The sequence below is a fragment of the Bombyx mori genome, chromosome 23, assembly GCF_030269925.1.
Source record: "Bombyx mori chromosome 23, ASM3026992v2".
In the NCBI taxonomy this organism is placed as follows: Eukaryota; Metazoa; Arthropoda; class Insecta; order Lepidoptera; family Bombycidae; genus Bombyx; species Bombyx mori.
Window position 1 is genome coordinate 571928 of NC_085129.1, and position 22387 is coordinate 594314.

Sequence of the window (22387 nt, forward strand, 5' to 3'; positions counted from 1 at the left end):
TAATTAATATACTTCAGTGCGTCACGTAGAGTCAAACATTAAGTGTATAATCTACTAGCTTTTGCCCGCGACTTCGTCCGCTTGCCCGGTCACCGTCCTCGTCGAACCCGTCGCTTGCGACGAAGGGCTCGACGAGCGAACTAACCCATAGACACAGCCCACTGAGTTTCTCGCCCGATCTTCTCAGTGGGTCGCGTTTCCGATCCGGTGGCAGATTATGCGAAGCACTGCTCTTGCTAGGGTCAGTGTTAGCAACTCTCCGGTTGAGCCCCGCGAGCTCACCTACAAACGTTAGGGCGAAGCTAAAATAGCCTCTCAAGGCTATCAGCATAGGTAGGAAAAAAAAAAGTCCGCTTGGAATAGTTCACAAATAATACATTATTTTATTGGTGCTCCGTTTGTATTAGTCTTAGCGTGATGTTATATAGCCTATAGCCTTCCTCAATAAATGGGCTATCTAACACTGAAAGAATTCGATAAGTGACTGGGATTAGTGCGTTCAAACAAACAAACTCTTGAGCTTTATAATATTAGCATAGATGATGTAGAGCACCGGTAACCTTCATGGCAGTCAGGGTTAATTACTATATTGTTGTACGTTAGGAAACAGTGTTATTGTCATGTTTAATATACTCTCTAACACGTTCTGTCCTCGGACATAAATAAAACAGCCATTTGCGTAACACGGTAAGTATATATTTTATTATTTATTTACAACAACAAGACAACGAACGAACGAACGTTAATTAGGTAGATTACACTGCACAACATATTTAGAAACATTACTTATTATATCTACATTTACATATCGTGATTATTCATAAGTACACTACTACAATAATACCAAATTTTGTACAAATATCTCATAAATACACCGTAATATTTATTTTAAATATCAACAAAAAAATAGAGTAGCTTTGTATGAAAATAGTAACTGTGATTAGTACACTGACACATATTTATACAAGTTTAGAATTGCTACAGTCACGGATGACACAGACGTCCAGAACAAGAGAATGAAATAAACTTGACGTTATAGGTACCGTACAAGTGCATTCACCCACTTACTAATCCTAACCCCACCCTCCTCTTCCCCCGTCGCCCCTAGTCCACCATCCATCAATTCCTGTAAGACTTCTACCACCACGCTTGTCGGGGGAGTCGCGGGAGTCACTTGTGAGCGCCGACACTGTTTTTTACAGGAGCTTTTGAATATTCAGTTTGGTTTTAAACTTTTTTATTGCTCTGTGGCACTTTGTGTGGCGACCTGACGGCGTTGAGTGCTTCTTGCATTGAGGTTCACAGGAGGAACTGCCTCGAGATCTCAAGATCTCAAGTGTATCGGGTGATATCCCATTGAGCTGGAAGGCATGGCTGTTGCGGCCACCGCACCACCAGCCAGTGACACTTGTTGTGTTCGTCAGTACAAATACTCCTTGTGTTGTCTGTGCTTGCGGCCCCTCCCCAACCCTCCCCGACCCGCACCCCGGCTTCGCGCGGTCGGTGCCGATACAAATGTTTGTAATAATGCTTTTTGTTCAATTAAATAAAAAGAATAATAAAGGAATATTATATCAATCAACAACTCATTATTATTTTATTTGAATATAAAAATAATTGACTAATAAAGATGGTTATAGTTTAGGTGCGGGGGCGCACTAGAGGTGCGCGGGGCGGCGCGCGTGCAGCGCCAGCGCGGCGATGGCGGCGTCGGCGGCGGCGGGCGGGTCGGCGGCGGCGTGCAGCACGCGCGCCAGGCGAGCCCACGCGTCGGCGCGCCCGGGCTGCAGCGCCGCGCCCTCGCGCACCGCCTTCTCCGCCAGGCCCAGCCAGCCCAGCCGGTAGTACGCCTCGCCTGGACGGCGACCACAGACCAAACCGTCTTTAGTTTACACGTAGACAGATAGTCGTTTACAAGATGCATTTTAAATTTATCTTTGAGAAACAATAAAATGTAAATTTTCAACAAAATTATATAGACCACTGGACATCAGTAAACGAAATGAGCGTTATTTAAACCAATTACACTCTTTTCTTCCTTCTATTAACGCCACCCGTTTATTTAATAACTAATCAATCAAACATTATATTTCAGAAGGCTAGGTAGGATTTTCTTACAACATATCGATAGCAAGTTTTATGCTTTAAGTTGAGATTAGAGAATTGTTCTGACGTTAACAACAAGAAAAAACTGACAGTTGAGCGGTACACAGAGTATATAACAATATAGGCTAAAGAGTCCGAATAAAGCCAATGATGTCGTCATTCGAGAAAAGCAAAGGTAAAAATGTTACCTAAAAAGGGTGCGTGTACTTATGTACGCGCGTAAGAAGTTATACTTTATTTTTATTAACTTTATTTCTTTTTTTTTTAATTAAATAATTAATAATAAATATTTAAAGTTAATAATTTAATAATATTTAGTATGAATTATATTAAATAATAATTTTGTCATTTATATTACTAAAAAATGAATGCTAATAACAGTTTTTTTTACGAGTGTACATGCGCGAAAGTTCACCTGCGGCTATATTCAGACTCGCCAAGTTACGTCGGTCGTATTGTAATGAGCGATTTAGTGGGCAACTTCATTCTGTTAACTTTGTGTCACGGTGCGTGCGCATCGTAAAATTTCACTCTCATCAATTTTTCATAACGCGCCTAAAGAAGTATAACTTCAAAAATATTAGTACATTTGTAATAATTGCTTTGCATTAAAATTTTCTGTATTCAGTTAGGCCGTTCCTTGAAATAGTTCTACAATTTGAACCCGAGTATGTGGGAAATGGACTTCGAATTTATTATTAAATATATCCAATACTGTACTATAGTAGAATTATTTTGTGGCTGCAGTTTGGATTATAAAACATAGCCCGGCTAGGGCGGTGAGCATGTTGCGCGGGTGCAACGCCATTATCGATAAAAACAAATGAATCATCGAAGGCAGGTAAATGGCGGCGGGGCGGTATACAAAGGGTGGTGAGACATTGTTATGTTATGAGTAATTTGTTGTTACCTGCAAGTTATAGTACATTATGTCGAAGAGAAATGTGTTTTTATGCTTTTGTTCTCTGAATTTCTTTAGTGACACAATGGCTACTCCTTTGTTTTGTATCAAAACGGCTGAATTTATTCAAAATAATATTTGCACGTGTCAATCAACAATGTGTTAAAAATTTTCACTGGAATAAGAATAAATCCCGAAAAGTTACAAAGTGTTAATTTCTGCCGTTCTCGTTAACTGTCTGCGGCGATATGTGGTGTGGGTTCGATTTGTGATTTTTTCTTTCATTTTTATCTCTAACCCATAGAATGACAAAACTAAATACACTATCGATAACGCTTATCGACAACAATAATGCGCATCACTATGCCCGTCCATAAGGCTCGTGAGTGGAAGAGAGAGCGAAATATTCGCTTCACCGCTCCGATTTTTTATGACCCAAACTGCAGGGACAAAATAATTCTACTATAGTCAAATGCGTTACCTAAATGCAGCAGACTATCGAGGTGCGTGGGATGTATGGCGAGCGCGTTCTGGAAGCACAGCCGCGCCTCCAGCCACTCCGAGCTCGCCGCGTGCACCAGCCCGCGCTGCCGACACGACACGCCATCAGTACCGCGCTACTTGGGGGCCGCCGCACCGCCGTGCTAGGGGGGAGGGGCGCCGAACCACCGTGCTAGGGGGGCGGCTAGTGCGGGTGTCGGGGGACGAACTCATGCCCTTCTATCTCTACCTCTCCGTTCATACCGCCGTGCTTCATTCGTAACGTGAAGTTCACAAATATACTAGGCACTACAATGGAGTCTTCGCCCTCAAAACCAAAGTTGCACGGCGGTCCACTCCGGTAGCTGCTCGTGGGGGGCCGCGGCGGCGAGCTGTGGGGTGGCTTACCGTGTAAAAAACTAGGTGGCTGTACGGCGTCAGCGCTGCCGCTTCAGCAACGCAGCCGGCGGCCGCGCTCACTCGATCCAACCTGGACACGAGAGCAGACAGTTCCTAGCTGTTCGCGGTAGGGTTACACTTGAGCTGATGTCGGGCGCGGCCCGTACGCACCGCAGACAGATGTCGGCGAGCAGCAGCCAGGCGCGCGCCCGGTGCTGCGCCCGCGCGGAGGGCGGCGCGCGGCCCGACGCGCCAGACGCGCCCGAGCACAGCGCGCGCTCCACGCGGCCCGCCTCCGCCATCTCCGCGCGCACCGACGCTGCGGGACACAACCATTCAACCCCATGAACCGTCCCTGCCCCTCTACATCTAGATACGCTAGTGTTTAAGGCGAGATTTATTCCAGATCAGAATCTGTATCTATCTAGGTTTAAGATATTTGGTATTTTCAAAAATGAATCGGCAGGTAGTATTTATTGTGAGTACGAACGTGTTCACCATGCGGTCTGCTACAACTACAAAGCCATCAAACGTTCGAGTGTGAAGCCTGGAATAGCCATAGCATACCTAAGACTTCGCCCTCACATTTCAATGTGGGCGACGCATCCACATCGTGATGTCCATGGGCTCCTATTGCACCGATCCGGCCGCGACCTCCACTGCCCGCCTAAGACAAGCCTGCTCTTTGCTGGCACCGTTATAAGAGGATTTTCAAGATTACGTATCAACTTTAAATTTGCTACAGTATTCTGAACGAGAGAGTTGATCGTGCCCCGTTATGACTACGGGCTGGTGTGTAACCCTACAGTGTCCGGCGGCGCGGGCGCTCTGCGCGTCGTCCTGCTGCGAGTCGGACAGCGCGTCCAGCTCCGCGCGCCCGCCCGCCTCCGCGTCCGCCTCCGCGTCGCAGCTGAACAGGGACAGCAGCTCCTTGCCCGTCGCGAGGGCCGCCTGGGAAATATATAGGTCAACTGATTTTACAATTTCTACTCACATTGAACTCGTTACAAAATAGCTGCAGGAGGCGCCCGAGGGCAGCAGCGCACAGCCCGCGTGAGTACCTGTGAGCACTGACCTCGGGCGTGTCCCAGAGCAGCTGCAGGGCGGCGAGCGTGGCGAGCGCGTGCTGGGAGTGCGGCGCGGCGGCGCACAGTGCGTGAGTACCCGTGAGCACTAACCTCGGGCGTGTCCCAGAGCAGCTGCAGGGCGGCGTGCGTGGCGAGCGCGTGCTGGGAGTGCGGCGCGGCGGCGCACAGTGCGTGAGTACCCGTGAGCACTAACCTCGGGCGTGTCCCAGAGCAGCTGCAGGGCGGCGTGCGTGGCGAGGGCGTGCTGGGAGTGCGGTGCGGCGGCGCACAGTGCGTGAGTACCCGTGAGCACTAACCTCGGGCGTGTCCCAGAGCAGCTGCAGGGCGGCGTGCGTGGCGAGGGCGTGCTGGGAGTGCGGTGCGGCGGCGCACAGTGCGTGAGTACCCGTGAGCACTAACCTCGGGCGTGTCCCAGAGCAGCTGCAGGGCGGCGTGCGTGGCGAGCGCGTGCTGGGAGTGCGGCGCGGCGGCGCACAGTGCGTGAGTACCCGTGAGCACTAACCTCGGGCGTGTCCCAGAGCAGCTGCAGGGCGGCGTGCGTGGCGAGGGCGTGCTGGGAGTGCGGTGCGGCGGCGCACAGTGCGTGAGTACCCGTGAGCACTAACCTCGGGCGTGTCCCAGAGCAGCTGCAGGGCGGCGTGCGTGGCGAGCGCGTGCTGGGAGTGCGGCGCGGCGGCGCACAGTGCGTGAGTACCCGTGAGCACTAACCTCGGGCGTGTCCCAGAGCAGCTGCAGGGCGGCGTGCGTGGCGAGGGCGTGCTGGGAGTGCGGTGCGGCGGCGCACAGTGCGTGAGTACCCGTGAGCACTAACCTCGGGCGTGTCCCAGAGCAGCTGCAGGGCGGCGTGCGTGGCGAGCGCGTGCTGGGAGTGCGGCGCGTGCGTGCGCGCGAGGGCGGCGGCGCTGAGTGCGCGCGTCTGCCTGCGGCCGGCGCACGCGCATGACCACAGTTTGGCGGCGACTATCAGCGCGCCACTGCACTCAGCACGCGCTTCCAGACAGGATCGCGTCGCATCCTGCACGCGCAATCAGAACGACCTATGATACGGAGCCGCAGAGTCCACTATCCTCTGGCGGCGGGCGCGGGGGACAGCGCGGGGGGACCGCGCGGGGGGCCGAGTGTGGCGGCGGGCGCTGCCGGCCCGCGGTCGCGACGTTGGACCGTCGTGGCCACAAGTTACAACAGTAAGATGACTGTTATTCGAAATCACTCATGGCAGATGGTCACTTTTATTTGGAAAGTAATCCGAGAGATGGATTCTATGTAATTAAAGCAAATAGCTGTCATCTATAAGGTGACTTTAACAAAAAACGAATGGTTTCGAAGTAACAGTTCAATAGTTGTCAGTTTTGCTGAGGCTCTAGTTGCTGCTCTGGTCCCTGAGTCGGACTGCCGTGGCCGCGGAGGCCGCCACGTACCATCGCCTCGTTGAGCATCCCCATGTCCATGTACTGCAGCGCGAGGTGGTAGAACGCCAGGTGGTCGTTGGGGTCCAGCTGCGCCGCCCTCACCAGGTACTTCAGGGACGTCTCGTTAGCCGCTTCTTTGTCTAGACGATAATTCGTTTTCTGAGGGACGTAAATTCTACATAAATGAATTGACTCAATGTCCCCAGACCGGCAGCGTTGTCAGACGTCACAGTTTCATGGGGGAATAGTTCTGCTGCAGATCTCAAAGAGTGAAGAGTGGTTTTCACCCGACTTCAAACTAGGAAAGTTTTACTACAGGAGATAACGAGTGAATTCGCTATAAACTATAAACAAAAAAACATAGATTTCACTAAACTACAATATGACAGGAAATTTACTGAGATTTACTTTTTGTGGCAGGAACTTGGCTCACCTGGGCCTTCATCTGGTAACCGATCCCGGCGTACAGACAGCAGCGGGCCAGCAGCGGACCCTGCTGCTCCTCCTCTATGGCCAGGGCCTCCTCCGCCATGGCTATACCCTCCTCTATCTAACAACATACCTTGCTGTTATACACACAAGCTTACAAGAAAACGGCGGATGGACAGGGCTGAACCGCGCGGGGGTGGCGGCACTCCCGTGCCACAGCACGAGGCCGTGCCGGCTGAGGTTACATAGGAAACACATGCGGAAGAACATCATTCTTTTAGAATGAAAAGGGAAAATATCTGTGGCCCTCTCTTACTGCAGATGAATAATATCAAATAAACATTAACTGAGATGGTGTTCTTTATTAGATAAGCACATCTCAAATCGCACGCAACACGCTCACCCACCCAGCCCGTGCTGTAGTCCGTGCTGGCGGTGACCAGGCGCAGCGCGGCGTCGTGCGGCACGAGCGGGCGCGCTCGCTGCGACACGGCGCGCGCCCGCACGCTGGCGTCCCACGCGCCGCCGCCCGGCCGAGCGTCGGCCTGCGCGTGCGTCTGCGCGTGCGCCTGCGCGTGCGCGTGCGCGGCCAGGGCGCGCTGCCGCCACACGTGCGCGCACCCGAACGAGAACTTCATGGCGCGTTCTAACGACTGGTGACATGAGAACAAACATTTAATTAAGTATCATATATTTGTGCCCCGACGACATTAAGGGCGTGGCGGCTGCGTCACCTCCAGCACCAGCGGGCGCAGCCCCCAGCGCAGGGCGGCGAGCGCCAGCAGGTCGATGAGCGCGAGCGCGGTGTGCAGCGAGTGATCCCGGGCGGCGGCGAACTCTGCGCTCTGGGACAGCACCCCGTCCCGCGCCGCCATGGCCTCCCCCACCAGCACCAGCACCAGCACCTCCTCGTGCTCGTTGCGCGGCACGAACTGCACACGACAACACTCGCCTTCAACTTAGCCACGTGATGTAGTGCGCGGAATAAACACAACAGAACGTCTAACAACGGTCCGGCTCTGACCAACATAAAGTTTGAAATTCTTTGTCTTGATTTGTTTGATTTATTTACTGTTTGTGGAAGTGTATCTGTGGAAGTGCACAAATCTAGGAAAATGAAACAAAGCTACTAGATATGGACTCAGCACAGTTAGTATATGTAGGGATACATAAGCGCTTGCGCATGCAGTTATTGCATTACGCTGCACCAGTTGCCCGGCGCCGGTCTTTATGTAAACACATGTACCATCTTACGGAATAAACGGTGTCTTCATTACTGTGTAATAGTTCTTTATTACTGACGTCACAATTGGTAACAACATCTACAGTAGTGACCCAAAAGTATAGTTTCTCAGGTTCTTCCAAAAAGTTCACTGAATAACATAATACTAAGATTCTATTTCATCCCAATTGATTAAAGCCTCAAATTAATCAACTTCATCTCATTTTGCTTCATATCATTTTTTGTATAACATATTATGTATGTATTTAATAATTGAAAATTTTTATAAACTTGACACTGGCCAGAAAGATATAAGAAGAAGCCGATTGACGTACTTAAAAAAGAAGACGGAGAAGGAAGAAACTGCTGACCTGATTTAAAGCGGCATACTTCTTTGGTTTCCACGGTCCTTCGGAGACATGATCCTCTCTCCTCCTCGTCAGGGTGCCCTGGGCCGGCGCCACGGCCACCGGTGGCTTGTACACCTGTAATGGTCACATATTAATTAACAACATTATGAAATGTATAATATAAGATAGGAAAAACGGTTTAGTCCCCATTTCTCCTCTGTTCGTCAACTGATCATTTTATAGTAATGGATTCAATGTTCAAAGTATCATCTTTAATACTAATTTCATTGATGGATGACATCACATACCTGTCCCGTGACCCCTCTGAGGAGCACCTCCGCCAGCTGCCTTGTGAGGGTCAGCCTCAAAGCTTGAGTGGAGACAGACTCTACTGCGGTCAACATTTCACGGTATCTGTTAAAGTAAACAAATATTGAACACTACACACATTTCACACATTCCAAGAGACGCGGCTCAGCGTTACCTGTCGATGGCGCTATGCAGCCGGCCGGCTCGGATGTGCAGGATGGGGGCGCGCTGCAGGGCCGTCTCCAGCGTGGGGCCGGCGCGCGCTGAGCTGTTGCGTTGTAGGTACAGCAGGGTCAGGTCGGAAGCTAGCTCGAAACAGCGAATCTGCAAGCATTTGCAAGCACTATGAAGGGTGGGGCAGCAGTTGCAACTATACTGAGACCTTAGAACTTATATATCAAGGTGGATGGTGGTGGTAAAGTTGTAGATGTCTAACAGCTCCGGTAACCACTTAACATCAGGTGGGTCGTGAGCTCTTCCAACCATCTAAGCAATAAGCAAAAATTCAGCCCATCTAATTGGTGCAACTTTTCAGTGTTTAAATAAATAATGTGAAGAAACCCTTAAAAAATTAACCTCCGTTTTATGTCTGTGCCTAAGAAATGAACTAAAGGATGGATAGCAACCAGCAAAAAATCGTGTCGGCCAAAATAAAATACAACTGAAACTTTGGACGGATGTTAAAGGTGACTGGGTCGATTGTGGCACGTTGTGGTACTCACGGGCTCATACGCTACTAGCTCACTATGACATAATTACCATATTCCTTACAAATGACGTCATTCGCATCAGAAGATTCATGTTTCAGAAAACAAATTACCAAATATAGATGCAATGAATGTTAAACTGTTCTAAGAATTCGTTGATCGTTAATTATTCGCCACACTAACAAACAAATAATTTTAGCAACTATATGGCACCATTCCTTACCATCTCAGCCTCCCTCTCGGCTTGCTTATAACGACTCGTTGAACTCGGTACAGCATTCTGTTCCAGGCAAAAACCTTTTATAGCATAGGATTCTGCCACTATGCGCAGACTTCGTCTGTTCAAGTAAAAAATATATTTAATTAATTTATTTTCCTAAGCAGAGTCACCATACGTACATTAGTGTTAAGTTCATTCTGTGAGCAAACAAACACCACAACTTGAATGTGACTGTTTATGAGACCTGAAGATGAACAATCAATGGACATTTACAATTTTGCTTTGTTTGAAAAACTTATTCGAGAATAGAATATAGTAAAATGTTTTTAATGAAAAATAATTAGCAATATGTTTTCATTAGCGTTATTCAACAAATACTTTTTTGTAGACACTATTGTAGCCAATACTGTTATACACATTGTGTACAGCTCAAATGCCAATTTTGTTATGAAGTTATTGGTAACTTTAAAACAGTTCTAATTTCTAATTTCAACTTAAAACCTAAAGGTAGCCTTTAACACTTCTAAGACTTATCTATCCATATCTAGTTACCCCATGGATACCATTATTGCTAATATAAAATGTATACAAAATGAAACTCACACAGGTAGCTCCTTCTCTGTCAAAGTGTTTAATTCAGCCAATTTGTAATGTTTCAGTGCTTCATCATATGAGCCACAAGCATAGTTCAATTTTCCTAATAACAACTGAGCGTCTAATGCCACTCCTGCCTTCTTCCCCGCTTCATCTGTAGCTAAGGTTAGATAACCTCGGGCTTCAGACAATTCCCTTTGAGCTCGTTCTATGTTTTCTTTGATGGGAGGCCACTCATCAAGGTATGCCTCAAGCTTTCCTTCTCCTATTAAGAAATGTGCTAGACTTTCTGAAATTAAGATTTAATATTTATATTAGAATAAACATAATTACAGCAATGTATACCAGTCAGTTTATCCTTCATACTGTAAAGGCAAAATAGTAAAGTATCTTATTTTTGCAAAATAATAGCAGACTGGAGAATGACAGACAGTCTTATAATATATGTGGACTACAGTAAAACAGACTATGGTACACTCATAAAACAGTTCACAGAACGAGAGTATGGGACCAGATTTCTTTAAGCCTGATGTTTTAAAATTATTAATAATTATTATTTATATTCACAAACCATGTGATGCTTCATTCATTGTACCACTAAATAAAAACACCTTGGAGCAACCAACTATAAAATTAAATGAGTTCACTGTTTTATGTAAAAAAAAAGATTCAAAACTATTTAAATACTAAAGGACATTTATTATTACGTTGTTATCTTTGTGAAGCTAAAATTTATAGCTCAATAAACAAAGAAGATCAAACAAGACACTTTTTGAACTAAATTTCGAAACATTCATATTTCACACTGTTCACACACTTCAATCTGTTATTTTATTTTTTAATAGCAGGTGACTATCTACTTTGTAATCAAATATTAACCTTGATGTCTTGAGAAGAGCACAACTATGCAATAAAAATTTAAATGAAAATGTGATAAGCCTTAAGTCTCACAGTAGACAGTGGCTAGCACTTAGCACCAGGTGGGCCATGTGCTAGTTCATATCTGTGTTTGTTATTTTGTAACTACTAATAATTGCTACTAATGTGTGTATGTGTTGTAAACAAACAAATTTGAATTGATTTTTTAGCATCTTTACAGAAAAAAATCAGTAACAAAACACATCAAAATATAAAACACTGTGACTCTAAATATTGATGTATAACTAAGGTTTTCTTTACTACTTAGATTAGTGGTCGAGCTCTCTGTCCAGCTGGAGTTAAGTGGTTGCCAGAGCTCTTGGATACCAACAACGTAAATGCCACCACCCACCTCAACACATAAATTCCACCCTTCATACCAAAACACGTTTCTATTTCATGGCTGAAATACGCAAGGTGGTGGTACCTACCCTTGCAGGCTCATACCGCTCCCCACCACCAGTAAAATTAAATTTATTAATAAAAATTAAATTACTAATTAAACATAAAATTCTCAAGCCTAATCTGCAAAACTCAGCGTTACTTAACTGCAGAATACTTTTTGGTACTCTAGGAAGATGCAAACACTTGTGAGCTTAAGGCAATATACTATAGCCACCAATACTAAAAAGAGGATAGGAACTAGTAATAATGTATTATCTGAATTGATCTTAATAAGTGACACCAATAGAAAAACAACACCCGTATTATAAACACAATCTGCTTAATGTAACTTTTGCAATGTTAAATACCAACTGTAAAACAGGTAACTTTGAACTGTTCAGAAGCTGTTTATACTAGATCTCCTTATTTTGAAATAAAATGATAATTAAGCAATTCTAGACAAATTATAATTAATGAAGAAGGTGTGATGGTTTTCATTATAAGATTATTGGCTTCAAGTAAAGTACAAGTCAAAAAAGTGCCTTTTGTAAAAAGAAATTGGCTCTAATATTACTATTATGAAATGGCATTAGCTGGGAATTTATTGAAATGAGCACTATGAGCTCTTACCATGTTGAGGTGATCTAGACTTAAGTTGTTGAGCTAACTCCACAGCCTTTTTCCAGTTGGCCTCCTCTCGACTTTTGTCGATCTCTGTTTCAAAACCACGCACGGCATTCTTACTCTTCGAAGTCATTTTCACACGTCATACCATGAGTTACACTCAATAACACATAAACATTGCAAAATTCATTTAGAATTTCGCCAGGGGAGCGATACCAAGGATTTCTAACTTGAGTCACTTCGTTCATTCAGTTGTCACTTTGACTTGAGTCTTGGAAGTTGAAGTCAACTTTGACAAATAGATACTAAATTGACAACTGACAGATTTGTATTTTGCTTTTAATTTGGGAAGCATTAGGTTTCCTACTTCAGTGGGAAGCATTCAACTTTCAGTTAGGTACATACATTGTATAAATACCAATCATATGCCAATTAACTGTTATCATCAAAATTTTATCCATTTATCATTTTTCATCTTCATCTTACATTTATTGTACATAATAAGTTTTTCCATTAGAGTAGTTGTTATCGTCATCACGTACATACATCAACGATGAGTTTTGTTTTGTAAAATGTTTAATTTATACGCCAAGAGATGTCTCTAGCGGCACATCAATAAAAAGTTGGTAGGTACTTACTAAGATACAGTACTTAAATTATTTGTAATAAAGTAAATGAGACGGATTATGGCGTAGGTCAGCCATTAGTAAATAGAATTGAAACTTCAACCTCATGTTGCAAGATGGGTGGCAGCACTCACAGTGTGATGTGTAAAGGCTCTAGTAACTACTCCACTGACTCCTTCAGGTATTCGCACAACGAACCATAAGTTCGTCAACCTGTACGTGCTTAAAGACAAATTCAGATTTCTTTCTACAAATTATCTCTTAATTAGTCACAACGGTCAATTAGATTTAACTATCTCTTAAATCGAATTATGACTCTGTGATCACATTAAATGTTACAGCTATAAATTCAAGTTACACTCGAGGTCGATCTCAGTTCGCAAGTTCTTACCCTCGGAGACAGCCATCAATTCTCTTTAGTTGATAAATTCGAGCGCTCGAAATGACACAGTCTCACACAGATTCACCATTTAATTAGTTGCTGAAACTTTTATAGAGTGATATTAATATTAAAATATGGTGAAAAATTAAGGGCGGCTTGTCTGTCAGAGGAGCTCATGGCCCACCTGACGCGAAGCTGCTATTGACTACTGCTTAAAGTCCTTAAGCATCACAAGATAAATGCCGCCACCCACCTTGTGACGCGAGGTCAAAATATAAGAGCTATCCCACCCTTCCTACCACAAGGTTATGCTGCATTCCGGCAGAAATAGGAGGAGGATCTATCCATTCCCCTCCACCAATAATTAAGCAAATTTATATTTTTTGGTGGTTTGCTTTTTATTTTTATACCACGATGTTCATCCTTCATGGTGGAAGAAGTTCATGAACAGTTAAGTTCTTAAACATCCACCGATCAGTGCACTACTTAAATCCCGTAAACCATCAGTCAAGGGTTGTCACAAGCATTTTTCACTGCTTTATGCGTTATGTTAATTAAATTCGCAAATAAATCCACCAAAATACTTACTTACTTTAGCTGACATTTAATTTGTATAGACCGTGGTCAGTCAATTTCTGTGACAAATAAATGTAGGTATCTACCGATTATTTTCGATGCCCTCGCGATTAAGCCTTTGACAAATGTTTCTAATAAAGTCCTGTTTTGTGAACGTTTCATACCTACGTTGTTCAAAAAGCACAGATAACTTAATAAATTAATATAAAATCTATAATCGGGTCTTAAGCTAGGATTCCCTGTACTTACCGAACCAGAGACTGATATCCATACTTATACTATATATATTTTTGGCCTTGTAGACAGACGAGCATACGGCCCCCTGATGGTGAGTGATCACCGTCGCCCATGGTCTTCAGCAATGCCAGTGACAGAGCCAAGCCACAGCCTACCGAGCGGCTTTTTCAAAGTTCCTTAGCTATTAATATTTTTTGAATTATTAACGAAAAACTAAATATCATTTTTTTTCATCTTATTTTGTTATTAACAATTGCGATTTTTTACCTGCACCAAAATCCTTCAAAAACATTTTTCTAGAGGTGATTCCGAATCCAATGAGCTATCGCTCATATTTTTAGGATCTTTATCTCTATTTTTCACGTTTTTGAACTTGTTGACTAGACTAAAAGAGCAAACAAACCTATCGACAAACAAAACTTTACGATTAATGCGCATTTAAACATTGATATAGCGTTAGCGCGAACGGTCATCTCTCGAACTGCTTTTGTAAGAGAATAATATAGTCGTCACCGGTATAAACATCCAATGCTAATAAAATTGTGACCGTAAGCTATCGATCTATTACCACTCGATGCCGCAAGCGTAAAAAATCTAAATTGAATGATAATACCAAAAATATTACGTTTTTATTTACGTAATTGTTAAGTTATCATTATTTACGTATAATTTTTAAATTACCTACTTAATCAAGCAAAATATGCACCGGTATCGACGTATCTCTGCAGCACAGTGGTAATTTGCACAATAGCTTCCAAGAATAAGTCACGAGGAGTACGGGAGCCAACAAACTCTTCCAAGATATTTTATACTACCTTTTTTTTATTGCTTGGATGGGTGGATGAGCTCACGGCTCACCTGATCTTAAGTGGTTACCGGAGCCCATAGACATCTACAATATAAATTCTGCCACCCAACACTTGCTCACTCGGTCTCACTTTTAACAGTACAACGACTGCCCCGCCCTTCAAACCGAAACGCATTACTGCTTCACGACAGAAATAGGCGTGGCGGTGGTACCTACCCGTGCGGACTCACAAGACGTCCTACCACCAGTAATATCCTCTCGGATATTTAATTTAACTCTCAAGAGGTTGTAAAAAATTTGGAAAAAGAATAAATCAGTCGGCGCAAGATCTGAAGAGTACAGTGGATGATGATGCATATTTCTCATGAACGAGAACATTACAAGAAAACGAAATTAGATCCTTAATCGAAAAATTATTTCATATATTCAAAATGATCGAAAATCACATTGAAAATGAAAATGTGAACACCAAAAATGATTCGAACCAATTCAGTCTTGTAATTTCCTTTTCGATCCGGTTAGATCGAATTGCGGTGTGCTACGTGCAACGAGGGTCGGAGTGAAGGGTTGGGATGACGCACTATGTTGCAACCTTGGGTCAATGTCAGGCCGAGGGTTGGAGTGGGGGAGGCGATGCCCCACCCGTTTTACGATTTAAAACCGATGAACATTATTTTCATAACATTGACGAGTCCTAGACATGATAAGAAAACATTTTGATATTAATCTCTTAATAATTAATCAAGGCATATTTCCTAACGAAAACGTAGTATAGTAATTTCTTAAATAAATCAATAAAGCGTAAAATTAATCCATGTAAACACAGAACCTCTGCAAATATAAGAACAAGAAGGCGAGGAAAGTCACTAGGCCTTACAGGTGCGAAGGTGTGACCCAATCAAACTGGCGCTAACCAATGCACCGCCTGAACACGTCAAGATCACGGGCGGTATGAACGCGTAGAGTGGGAGGTGCACCGTCACCCCTAATTCAATTACGGATTATATACTGAAGTGATGAAAGAATAACATCATTTCATCGTCGAATATCCAACTGATTTTGAGGCGTATTGTGACAGACAGATAGACATTTCTATCGCAAAAGACTTATGGATTTCGGTTTAAAGGGTGGGAAAGGCATTTTACGTGGATATTCACGTTGCTGTCGAAGGCAGTTCGGCAGTTCGACTATGGAGTGGCCCTGTCGCTCAGGGACAGCTAAACTAATACTAATGCTGAGCACTCTATTATCTCGTAATTCTTTACCCTACGTAATCACCGGTAGCCTAAGGATCTATTTCAGCTACTCACGGACCGATAGGTGAGCTCACGGACTCAGCCTGAGAGAGTTTGCTAACACTGGCACTACACTAGAAACAGCAGTGCTTTGCAGAGTCTATCACAACGCTCGAAATTCATCCCAGGGCCAGGTCGTTCAATATAAAAATAATCTCCGGAAGCGCACTGTGAACGAGCAGCTGTTCCAGGAGAAACGGATGAACGATGCTCCGGTGGGCGGTGGCACGATCGAATCCAGCGATAACTCTATGATTTTATCACATGATACATTAGGGTGTTTTCAGCTTTACTGTTGTCAGCCATTTAAACAAACGCACTAGGTTTTATTTAATGACGATACAGTCGTAGACTCGATTCTCGATGATGTAATTTTAATACGTTTAGTCTCATTGATAAAAATCGAAAACTGAAAATAGTGATTAGTCTCGCCTGTTTAGCCCACTCATTTTAGTTTTAGGCAAATACTTTGACTATAATCTTTTTTTCGGCTACTTATTTGGGACTTACAAAAGTGATATCTCTATTTGAACTTGAATAGGTTCTATGTTTAATTGGTAAAAACGTAACAATACATACGAATCAACAATTTTAATCAAATTATTGTTATATTTAGAGCAATGTTATATTTTTTATATTTAAATTCGTCAGCATCGCCCCTACCTTCTTTATAAATCTCTGTGTTTTCTTCTCTAAGTTTCATTTCAGTTCCAAAGTTATTTTTTTTCTACAAGAAATTTCTTCCACAGTCTTTGGCTGTTTTGGTTGTTTAGTTATCTACATATTGTTTGTTTGGTTATGGAAGGATAGGAAGGAGACAATGAGAAGACATGAGGAAGATATTTCTTGGAGAAATAAAATACCTTTGGAACTAAAATATAAGATCTATGAACTTCTGGTTGTACTTATTAATACAGGGTGGGCTATAAAGTTGAGCGGATTATAAAAAATCATATAAAAAAAAACTACAAAGCTCAGGAAAGAAAAAATATAATAACTTAAGCCCATAAAATGTCACATACAATTACATAACATCTAAATCAAAATACAATAAAATTAAAATTATAATTTATCAGAATGACTAAAAACAAAAACAAACAAAAATGAAACCAAATCAAAATTATTAAAATTAAAATTGTCAACTACTAATATAAAATTAAAATTAATAAAAGAACTAATACAATAAATAATGAAATAATGTTAACTGAGTAACCGCCACCATACCAGTCACTGTGTTAGATTAATGAGAGACAAATGCTTATTACAACAGTGTCTTATATAGGGGCAGTCCAGTCTGTTTGCAATCATGGCCAGCCTTGCGATTCTCTAAAAGTCAAACAAGAACTCGCATCTCACTACGAAATTCTCCATCACTTCGCATTCGCAATAGAATGACCTTGAATTGGCATTCTGTAAACACTAATCTTAATTACCCTGCCTCGAGCGAAGTGAAGTGACAACGAAGTTTGTTTATACTACTACTAGGGATAGCCGTTAACACGCAAATGTAAATCGAAGCTTACCGGTTTCAGTTTTTCGTTGTATTTATAAGCATTCTGTAAGAAAATACTATGAATTTAAGCTTTGGTGTTAAAGCCACATCTAATTTAACTAAAAAGAAAATTAAAAGTCATATATTTATGATATTAATTGTAATTTCTGGCTGCACGCTAAGTTCCTTTGCGTGCGCTAGCGAATACCAGAATTAAAAAACAAAATTTTAATTGTTTTCAAAACAATCTCGAGCGGTCGGAAGTTTTTATTTTACTTTTTCTAGATTTTTTGTTACTTTGTGAGTGAATTTAACGTTAAATAAAAATTATGAGGTAAGTAAAAGTTAGTTTTCAGGCTATCAATGGTTCATCCATTTGTTTTTTAATCTAAAATTTCAATATATTACCAACAGATTTAACGAGCGTTCTTCTCATCCGACATTGGTGCAAATAGAGGCATTGATAGACGTTTTGGATTAAAAGCTAGCGAAACAAAAGGTTTAATCGTATCTCAACATGTTCAATAAGAGAACAAGGATATTAAAAAAATATAGGAACTAAATTCTCTTGTCAGATATGATCCATTCCCGGTGAGATATTTAGGACATGTTAACATCTATTTATGTATGATAAATCTATCTACTACGTTTTTATTGATATTCTATTTTAACAGGGAATATCGGTAATTTATCTGTATCTCAAATTCACCAATAACAAAAAAATTATATTGAATTAAATAAATCAAATCATTAACAATTTAGGTATTGCGAGTTGGATTGATGTTGTTGGAATGTTTTTATTGATGCAGAGGTGACTGTATTTATGGTAAAGGGTGTGCATATTGGTACAGGGGTGGCAGGCAGTTCCAGAGTATTGACTAAACTGACATTATGTAGGCTAAAGGCTGCATACTCCGTTTAAAATAAATGAACAAAATTTAGGCATAACCATTTTATTATATTTAAGGAACTACAACAGATTGAAAATACTAATCCACATCATCAGTATATTGTAAGGAGAATTTATTGCCAACTCGGAAAATGTATCAGTATTGGAACAATCCCAAACATACAGGTATGTATGTTATACCTAATTATCTTAAATAAATACCTAAACAAAACTTGCATTTTAAAAATTAATATTTATTGGCTTTTTAGCATTGCATCAAGAATCACCTATTTTGCAGTCATCCTCCCCTAACTAAATGCAAGTGACTTCTACTTATTGTGATGCTACTACTAGTAGCTCCAGCCACAGTAGTCTCATGTTAGTCAAGAGATTGGGTTGTTAGGTAAGTGTTTATTCAGGTCAAAGTACCTATTCATTGAACAACCATATTAGGGACATTGATTTGTGCATAATGCTGTTACTTGTTAATAAAAACCTTTTCTTGTATGTATTCTAAACATTGTATTTTAACTAACCTTGTTTTTAAATAAATTTATTTTTTTCAGCACCTCAACACCTGACCTGCTATTTCACCACTTTTCAATGAAAAGCAGAGTGTACTCAAATTACACAGTACCAGGATATATAACTTAAACAACCACGGGGGAATAAATAGTTGACAGTCTGCAAGAAGGATGAACTGTTGGTGGAATTAGCATATGCAGCTAGGAATTTTAAACCTGTATTTCCACATATTACTGATGCAAACAAATTTCAAAATTATTGTATATAACTATTGAATAAAACTATAATAAAACTATTTTTATAAATCATTAATTTATATTTGAAGTTACTTCACACTATAAGTAAGCTAATTAGTAGAATTTAACAAAGTAATTCAACATGACCACCATAATGTAAATGTAATCTCATAATCTGAGATTATGGGAACTGGCAGCTCTGCACAATTGCAAATGTTGTGCAAAACACAACACGCAACAGCTATTTTTGCTACCTTATCAGGGTGATAAATTGGCACCCTATGGATCAGCAAACACCTGAATCTACTCTTTAACAGAACTATTGTTCTTTTCACTGAGTTACGGGCAGTGGAATGAAGGTGGTGCTACAAAGCTTCAGGAGTATCTCTCTCCGTATTAGCATTAGCTAGCCATTATTAGCAGGTATTAGCTAGCATAGCATTATCGCCTATTTCTGAAGCAGTAATGCGTTTCGGTTTGAAGGGTGGCGCAGCCGTTGTAACTATACCGAGACCTTCGAATTCATATCTCAAGGTTGGTGGCGCATTTACGTTGTAGATGTCTATGGGCTCCAGTAACCACTTAACACCAGGTGGGCTGTGAGCTCGTCTAACCATTTAGATGGTGAAATGAAAAAAAATTTAGCAAAAGGTGTCATAAGGTTGGAACGTTGAGCATATACAGAAAGACCGAATAGATGTTAAATAATTATTATGGTCATTACTTGCTGTCATTGACTAATCTTTAGTAGATTTTATTTTGTTTTTTTTATAACTGAATAGTTTATGAAAAGTTTATTTAATATAAATACTAAATTTCACAATAACTTTAAAGCAATATACACAATTCAATTTAACTGAAATGAATACAATCTGAATACATAGTTCATAATACACATTTCGTTTATGGATTACATATCATCAGAATTTCGAAAAATATTAATGGCTTTACAAATTGTACATTTTCTGGCATGATAGCCTCTGTGACAGTAAAACCATTTTTTATTGGTAGCAAGTCTTTTTAAGGCCACCAATGTCCCATCAATACACCCAACAACCAAAGTGATTTTAATTTTTTTACAAAAACTGCTATATTTAGCATTAGATTAATATTGGTACTTTTTTATGAAGAAAAAAAATATTTATTTAGTTTAAACCACTTTCTTCTTTTTTCTTCAGTTTTCCTTCAACTTTTGCCATTCTTGAGCATTCTGCGGGAATCTTAAATATTTATATATAGTTGCTGGGTTGTTCAGAGCCTCCACAACCTCAGATATACACTGGGATATCTGGGACAAATATGTTCTTATATTTTCTTTTATGATTTTTTTGGTAACTTCATTTGCCCAAATAAACAAGGTGCACAATAACTGAAACTAAGAAATAATCATTATACAATACACATAGTTATTAGAGAATCTAATTTGTATTCTTTCAAGATATTTTTGGTAGATTAGTTTAGTGGTATTGTTTTACAATAATGGGAGAGTTGGATATAAACTACCTATTTTGTACATAAAGACACAATCTTACCACATGGAATACCTACCTTTAGAAGAGTTGAAAGTCCTTTTCAATGGCTTTTAGTGGTCTTCGTCAAAGGGTGTAATTCACACCCTAACTGGTTCATATGATCCTTCGACAATCTATACACTTTCTTTATACTTTTACATAGTCGTCATCTCAAGTTAAAAGTGATAAATTGTGAATTTCGTAGGCTTGTCGACGCATTTCACGCTGATCCGTAGCGTCAGCCTTTTCAACAATGTTTTCAATAAAAACATACGCTCCATAAAATATCGATGAAGAATAAAGTTATTTTAAAGTGCAATTTTGTTAATTAATAGTATTTTTTTAATAATTAACAGCGGTTTATAACGTTTTCGTATATTCTCACTCACAACAAACACTTAAAACACTAACTTTTGATTTGACAAATAAAATGATTTTGCGATGCGAAGTTCTTGCCGAAATTCGACGTGATTTACACTACAGAATGCCGTTTCAAACGTCAACTCATACATTTTAGTAAAAAAAACTCACGCTTGCTAGTTCAATTCACCCGCGAGGGGCGCTAGTGTAGATTCGGCACTACAATGAAATTTACAGAATGCCAATTTGAAAACTCACACCAAATTCACGTGCGAGTTTGTTAAACAACGCTTACAGAATCGCACGGCAGGACCGTGTTGGAGCTGGCCCGCACTCTGCGTACCAAGGATGCGCACCGCTTGCGTATGGTCGCATGAAAGCAATCCGTACGAGCCACTGCGAACATACCCGAGGCGCTACAAAACCGGGGCAGCCCCAACACAGCCCTGAAAGCATTATTGAACTGGACGCGGATCGCACTGCATGCACGTTGCGTATAGTCAGCCCACAGAGCACAGGTGTACAGAGAGGTGCAGTACGCTCGAAAGAGAGTTATCTTCACCCCGTCTGAGCTCCGCGCAAACCTGCGAGCCAACATGTTCGCCCCTACCGACAACGCTCTCCGCTCCCGCTCAATATCCTTAATATCGCTAAGGTCGGCAGTTACTATATGTCCCAGATATTTAAATTCATAAACCCTAACTAGAGGAGTACCGTTCAAGAATACAGGTGGTATACTCTGAGGACATTTAGCACCACCGCCTTCAAATACCATAAACTGGCTTTTACTAGTATTGTATCTCAGACCGTGACCACCGGCATATTCCTCACAGACACGTATAAGCTCTAGGAGACCGCGTATAATGTATAATCTTAAATAAGCCTTCAGTAAGTTGCTCTGTAAAAACAAAGAAACGACATTTTAATTCTATTTCCATATTATGTTCGTTCACAGTTCTACATATAAATTAATTTCATAAGTTCCTATTTCTTCATCTGTGTCACCGCTGTTCTATTGACAGTCTACATTAATTCGAACAGCTTTACAAACAGCACAAGCGCGGACAAAGTTAATGTTAAATTAGGTTCACTTTCTTTACATATATTTATCAATCTCTGTAATTACTTTATGAAATTTCTTAATATCCATATCAATTATTTTAATGTAGGTAATAATCTGTTCCTAATTACCAGGTATATTTAATTAAATTTAAATAGATACCTTTAAGGTTTGAGCCCCCTGGCCGACAAGCTAATAGCCCCCCGATATCGTCCAATAGAAAACTAACTAACTAAATTTAACTGATACA

At 41.5% G+C, this 22387-nt stretch overlaps 1 protein-coding gene across 1 annotated transcript; it reads right to left on the bottom strand.

Moving 5' to 3' along the window:
* Nucleotides 1-674: 674 nt before the first annotated feature.
* Nucleotides 675-12425, bottom strand: LOC101741388 (tetratricopeptide repeat protein 7B). Its single transcript, XM_038019234.2, has 16 exons — nt 12147-12425; nt 10224-10503; nt 9624-9738; nt 8869-9017; nt 8693-8798; nt 8406-8519; nt 7547-7744; nt 7220-7465; nt 6817-6933; nt 6393-6542; nt 5786-5989; nt 4693-4837; nt 4058-4205; nt 3896-3977; nt 3489-3594; nt 675-1855 (listed from the first exon to the last, which is right to left on the bottom strand). The coding sequence occupies exons 1-16, from the start codon at nt 12271-12273 to the stop codon at nt 1659-1661; spliced, it is 2484 nt and encodes an 827-aa protein (XP_037875162.1). The 5' UTR covers nt 12274-12425; the 3' UTR covers nt 675-1658.
* Nucleotides 12426-22387: the final 9962 nt, after the last annotated feature.